This window comes from Coffea arabica, chromosome 7c, assembly GCF_036785885.1.
Source record: "Coffea arabica cultivar ET-39 chromosome 7c, Coffea Arabica ET-39 HiFi, whole genome shotgun sequence".
Taxonomy (NCBI): Eukaryota; Viridiplantae; Streptophyta; class Magnoliopsida; order Gentianales; family Rubiaceae; genus Coffea; species Coffea arabica.
Window position 1 is genome coordinate 16,554,526 of NC_092322.1, and position 7,487 is coordinate 16,562,012.

General features: G+C 33.8%; 1 protein-coding gene across 1 annotated transcript; it reads right to left on the reverse strand.

Annotated features, from left to right (window-relative positions):
* Positions 1–974: 974 nt before the first annotated feature.
* Positions 975–7,079, reverse strand: LOC140010574 (protein FAR1-RELATED SEQUENCE 12-like). Its single transcript, XM_072057865.1, has 6 exons — positions 6,548–7,079; positions 6,279–6,343; positions 5,640–6,143; positions 4,256–4,321; positions 4,040–4,171; positions 975–1,064 (listed from the first exon to the last, which is right to left on the reverse strand). The coding sequence occupies exons 1-6, from the start codon at positions 7,077–7,079 to the stop codon at positions 975–977; spliced, it is 1,389 nt and encodes a 462-aa protein (XP_071913966.1).
* Between the last annotated feature and the right edge of the window lie 408 nt (positions 7,080–7,487).

Below are 7,487 nucleotides of genomic sequence, written 5' to 3' on the forward strand. Positions count from 1 at the left end.
TATGATCGAGTAAGTATACTCAATCATTGTATTCGTAGGACTTGCCCTATAGCAAAAACATGGACTGATGCCAATATAATGGAAAGAGAAACACTTGAATTGGGTGGTCTTGGAAAATTTGGTAAAGGAAACTTAGTAAGTATTGCTGAAACAATGATATTTTTGGAATTTGAGTTAGCAAGACATTATATTATACGGCTAACTATTTTGTGAAACTTACAATATACTTTTTTGTCCACAAAGGTGGGTTAAACAAAATGGACAGAGAAGAAAATGGGGTCAAGCAATAAGTATTGCTGAAATAATGATATTTTTGGAATTTGAGTTGGCAAGACATTATATTATACGGTTAACTACTTTGTGAAACTTACAATATACTTTTTTATCCACAAAGGTGGGGTCAAACAAAATGGACAGAGAAGAAAATAAGGAAGAGGAAGCTAATGAGCTTCCACCGGATGTGATTAGCCAGATGGTGAATAATGGACATGGAGAAATTGCTGTAAGATAACAAATTAAATCTAATACGAATGCAAATATGTCCGAAGTTGTACCAATATGAGGATTAATTGCATTGATTTTTGTATATTCAGGTTCATCTAGCCACTCTATATGCAAAGCAGCAAATGCCGAGCGGAAAGCAATCGAGTGCCAACAAAGTGTAATTAACATATCAAGTATCATGTGCTCGCAACGTAGTGCCATACCATCATCTTTCCAGGCAGTCGTTAGATCTACAAGAAAAAAGACAAAAAAGCGAATGATCCATGATTAAAAGGCAAATGTTGTTATAGATTCTGATACAGACAAATCTGAATATGAAAACAACCAAGACGAGACATGTGTTGGGGATAGGAATGAGGATTTTGGTGAAGATGAGGCAAATAAGCCCGAAGAAAAAGAAGAAAAAAATGATGCCAAGGCAATTGCGACAGCATTACACCAGTTGCAGTAGCCCAATGTCATGAAAGATGTTAGGGATAGTAGAATTGTAGAAGTTCATTGCTTGGATGCAGGCGTAACTTCCCCATCAAGAGCTGTAGTAGAGCACCATTCGCTATGTGCTGCAACACAATGGAAGGGTCGGTTTAGATATAAAAAAAGAGAGTGCGAAGGCAAGTTATATATGTTGTAGTTGAAATTTTGCTTTCATTTGTTATTGCACTTTGTAAATGATATGAAAATTTATCATTACTGAAAAATTTGCTATTCTTGACTTAATATAAATACGGAACATGGCCGAATGCACAAGACATTACGGACGACAAGGCACAACACCCTCATGAGGTCTACTGATTATCAGCTCCAAATCCAGGCTACTTTGACACAATGTAGCTGGCAGATTGCGAATTTCACATGGAAGACAAGGGAGATGAGGGATAAAATTTTTTTTATGCGATAATATTCGGAGTTATATGTTATTTTTATTCATATTCATTTATAATTGAACTTAAAATTGTTGACTCAATGTTCAATGTAGTGAGATATTAGTATCTATGTTCGAATTTAGCCTTAACCGAAGAGATATGCAATCCTTGTGGGAGAAGCATTGGGTATCAGATAGGGTAAGCCACGAGAAAAGAAAAATTTTTTTATTTGACTAATTTACTTACTGTAGTTGTGGAGATAGTTTCAACTTTTGGAATGCTAAAAAATTTTGTTGTTATACTCACCCCTCTTTTAGGTCATTGATATGTATGCAAGGTTACTGAATAATGATGTGAGTAAAAGACTGATGAAGGTTAAGCGTACGTCGAGCCATGTGATGTTGTAAGTATAATGACCAAATTTTTTTACCACCAACTAACACCATGCATATACAATTTCACTTATTGTTAATTTATTAGAAAATTTGATGCCAGAGTTTAATAAATAGTATGAATTGCTCGTGCAATTTTTAACTATCGTATAACTTTCGATCCAATTTCATTGATTTGCTGGGCAGGTTGCCATTCAACGTGTAGACCGATTTGAGAACATGTCTGATGATGACCTATATTCGCAATTGAACAAGTGGTTCAAAGTAAGAGCAGATAATGTTTCAAGTCTAGCAAATGCCGATATCGTGATCAATCTCTTATAACTCCTGGATCAAATACCTTTTATTTTATATCAAATATGTTGCATTTGTAAAGTCTAACACATTATATTTTCAAATACTGGTTCCAATGGTGAACAAAAGTCACTGATTTGTATACTCATTTGATATTGCACAATACATTGTTCATCTCCTTGACTCACGAGTTGATTCATTACGGGTTCGAGAGATAACATCTTACGACGACTGGTGAAATCTAAACACTATTTATAGCTTGAAATCTAAACACTATTTAATGCATCTGTTCCATGGTTTTAAATTATATAACTAGTGTGAAAGTGTAATCAGGAAGATTACTCCCTCCGTCCCATTGTTAATGTCATGTTTCACCTTTTTCATTGTCCCAAAATTAGAATCACGCTACACTATTTTCCTTCTAATGTTCCGTCCTTGCCCTCATAGCGCATGTGCTAGAAAATTCAAATAAATTTGGTGGGACCTGCTATTTATTATCCATTTGGAGAAGTCAGAGGAGTACGTGAGACTAACTCTCACTTTATAAGGCCAATAATAGCGCGTCTCTAACATACAAAGGGATGCTTTTGGTTAAGATGAGACCCACGAAATCATTATTCCATGAAAAACACAAAGTGCAGCTGACCATTGTACTTGCGACGGGGTAAATTTGGAACAAAGGTTTGGCTGTCAATAATGATACCACTGTACATAAAAAGTTGCATTCCCTATAAACGTCTCTAATATTGGGACGGAGGGAGTATATTTTTATATTGCAGAAGCGAACCTTGGGATTAATAATGGCAAAACAATTTGATAAGTCGGTGAATTTCAAGGGATTTATATTGCAAGTCGCAGATGTGCCTCAACAGTCTCCACACAATAGGTATATGTCCTGTAAATAAGAGTTTATTTATATTCTATCTTGGAATATAACTAAATACTAGATTATATTATTAGGATGGTAAGGTAAAACTTGTATGTCCTACAATCTAGTTCTCATGACAATGTATACCTCGTGTTTCAGCTATGATTGTGGTGTGTTCATAATGAAATTTCTGGAGCACTGGATTGGAAGATTAGGCATACGCATTACGGAGGTATATATATTATTTTGATTTATAGAAATTTTTTGGTAGCAATTATTTTTATGATGACTTATATATACCATGTGGTGCTGATTATTTCAATGCTTGGATAGGATAACATGTGGAAATATCGAGTGCGATATGTGTCTATATTGGTTGCAACTGAGCATAACGAATGGGCCGAATCCATCCTTGAGTTGTTAAATATCCCTCCCTGACGAAAAAATCAGTTGTAATAAATGATTGACAAATAATTAGTAATTTATAGTTGTGTTGCATAGAATTTTGTACTGGTGTTGTGTAGAATTATCCCCTTTTGGGATTACTGTTGGGAGCAAAGTTCATTAGTTATGAAGTTTTTACTACTAGTAGGACATATAGAATTTTGTGTTGGGAGCAAAGTTCATTACTGTTGGGACATGTACAATTTTTTGTTTGCGGCAGACAGGGTTGGGACACCACGATGAATATATAATTTCTTGTAATCAATTGAATAGAAGTAAATGGTGTAAAACTATTATGCATTGATTGCAATTTTCAAACTACTATCTAATATAAAAGTAAAACTATCATTTTAGTATTACATTGTTTCAATCCAGTTTCAAAAGGGTCACAAGATACATCATTTTAGCATATAAATTCATAGAAGGCAATTAGCTTCTACCCATTTATATCGTAGGTAGTTGCACTTCTTCATCGCTTATATGTATGGGAGTACTGCTCTTTGACCTTTCCACAGAGGCCACAATGGGGTTTGGCAATCATTGAAACAAGTAATAAATTATTTAAATCAAATATTCAGTGCTCATAAAAGCATGCCCTACAATAGTCTTGTAACAAGGTTAGAATAGTTCTAAATAATAACTGTAAATAATGAGCTTTTCAAAGAATTACTGACCATTAAGAATTCGGAGCTGTACTTTGTCTTGCTCACAGGATCATTGGGAATCAAAAGTGGGAGATTGTTACGATCTTGAATACGGATATTATGAGTACCCAGTATTTGAGGAGTAATTCCAGTTTCACCGGGCTACCATTAAGTATTGTATTGAATAATATACTGTAAATTTGTCCAAAATCTTGATTATCCACACAAGTGCAATATCTCACTTACCATCGTACAAGACTGCATATCTGAGTGAATAATTGGGGATGATCCAAAATTTGATTCACTGAATGACTGTTATCATGAGTAGCACATTACATTAGTTGCAAAGTCATGCTAACTGTATATAACAATAAACTAACTAATTTATAAAAATTAAATACACATTATGTCCAAAATTTAAGATGCTATGATGTACGAAAATTATAATGCAAATGTGTACATAATATATAACAACGTGTTTAACTGAATTAACAATATATAAACAAAAATCAACCGAAAGTAATCTAAACAAAAATCAAAATTCAGTACATAAGTGACCATAAATGAATACATTGTAAAGTTATACTACAAACTTATGGGCTACTATGAATATAACACATAACCAATGCATTAGATTGAAGTAACTATGCAATAGATTTCAAATGATATGGTTTGTAGTATACAAGATAAAATACACCGTGTACCATAATAATAACATGATGTCAAAACTAAACAACGGGTGATACATAATTGTAACTTGTATGATTTTAAAAATACTTACTATGAGCAAATGAATTAATAATCTGTAAAAAATTTTGATCAAAGATGTAATCATGTGTCCAAATGCAATAACGATATTTCAAAATAAAGTAACCAGTGGTTCATGGTATCAATTAATGCGTACAACATATATATCAATTTGTACACATAAAACAACAACATGTAAATGCTATTAAATCAAGAGATTGTCGTACTGTATACCAACTAATATACACAGTGTACCAGAATAATAATACGATGTTAAAACTAAACAATGGGTGATAAATAATTATAACTTGTATAGTTTAAAAAATAAATATGAGCAAATAAATTAATAATCTGTAAAAAATTTTATCCAAAGGTGTAATCATGTGTCCAAATGCAATAATGATATTTCAAAACAAAATAACCAGTTGTACATAGTATCAATCAATGTGTACAACATATATATCAGTTTGTACGCATAAAACAACATGTAAATGCTATTAAATCAAGAAATCGCCGTAATGTGTACCAACTAATATGTATAAAATGTGATATTACTATGTCAAAAATAAATAACATTTGATGAACATCCTATCACTAATATGTACACCTTAATAACCAATGTGTACAAGTAAAACATTAATTTGTAACAACTAAATAACTAACAGTGAACTATAATGCACATTATGTAAAGTATAAAAATAGCTACTTACTACCACAGAATTATTCGATGACAAACATTTGCTTGATGTTTGGCTTTGGATAGGTTGATAGGATTTTGATGACTGACAAGAGAAAAATATACAACAACTGAGTCGGCTTATGATAGTAGAGTCAATTGAAATGATATAGTTATGTAAGTCCAAAAGTATGATTCAGTACTAACCATCTTAGGAGTGCTTGCCTTAGACAATCTAGAATTCTTCTTTTGCCTATGAAACCTGTCCACCCAACTACGTAATACTTTTTTAGTTTTTCTGCCACTTCGTTTCTTCAAACCCGTTGGAGTCACAAAGTGGTCAGGTGCATTCTGCACCTGTATTTCCTTGCATAGATCCATTGATGTACTCTTATGTGTTATTTTATCTATTTCTCCACAAAATAGCATTTCGACTCTCTTTGACAATTCAGACATTACGCTACTGACTAACTTTATAGCGGCTTCTGACATGGCAGCCCTGGTAGTAAGTCTTACCATTTCGGGTGCTAATAGCCTATATCGATGGGAAATAGAGAGAGATAGATCTGATGATATTTCTCTACCCTTACAATCGACGTTGCCTCCAGACCTTGCCTTCTTTATCCACCTCTTTGTCACATATTGATTAGGAATAAACTTTGTTCCAACCATATCATACACCTTTAAAGCATGTGAGCATAGGATTCCCTCCTGCTCAAAAAGATTACAACTACAAGTAATGTCTTTAGTTATTGGATTCAATATCACTTTTCTCTCCCTTTCTCCATCATACTGACTAACACTATATTCCACATGCATTGTAGTATGCTTTTAGTCTAAAATTACCATTGTAGTGGATTCATCATATTCATTCTGGAATGCAACAAACATGCATGGAGAGTATATAGAAGCTGTCTCGATCAGTACGGGAGTTTATTGCAATCCCAACATTGGCAGCTTCTGTCGACTATGATACTCAACTCTTAGTTCATTATATCTTTTTTCATCCACAACTCGGTTAAAATATTTGAAGAATTGAACTAGATCATGATCAAGTTTCAGATATTTTTTTATGGAAGCATTTAGACTCTCACTTAGTTGTGTGCTATGCATACCTGCAGTCCAGACGCCTTTCATAAAGCATTTTGCCCATTTCTTTCGATATACATAAATGCCACGCAACCATTCATTTGTTTCAAGCTTGTGTTCTTTTAACATTGCATCCCAGGCCATGATAAACTCATTTTCATCTTTTATCTCATACATACATTCAACAAATCTATATGGGAGATTACTACCATCCTTGTAATAGTTTCCAGGATGTTTCATGAAATTGACTCTAATATGAAAAGTGCACAGACCATGGTATGTTGAAGGCATAACAGCTGAAATTGCAGCGGCCATAGCTGCATCCTGATCTGTGAAGATGATTTTTGGGTGCTTTCCACAAACTGCCTCTACAAATGTACCGAACATCCACTTGAATGATTCAATAGTCTCATCATACAATAGAGTTGCTCCAAAAATAACCAATTGTCTAAATTGATTGAATCCCACAAATACATCCAATGGTCTGTATTTCTTGTTAGTTTTATATGTGGTGTCAAATGTAACCACATCCCCAAAATAGGTATAATCCATCAGCATTGATGCATCAACTCAAAATATATTTGTAATTTGTTCTTCACAATCAAGCTGCTCTGCGTGGAAGAATGACGAATTTTCCAATTTTTGTTTTTCAAAGTATCGTAGCATTGCACCAATTTCACCATACTTTAATCCCCTCTCTCTTTTTGTTCGTAGATAGCGTTTTAAGTTATCACGAGTGTAGCCAATATTGCCTAATCCACCTGCCTCTTTTCCCATGAGTTCATGGGATTGTTTCAAGGATATTCCTGCATCATTTGCAATCTCAGCTTGAACTCCTTGAGAAATACTTACTTTTCTTTGCGAATGCATCATATGAGCACATTCTGGAATGTGTAGTGTGTGATTATGCTCGATTACCAGATCTCGAACCTAATACTTCATTGTTTCTCTGTTCAAAATTATTCC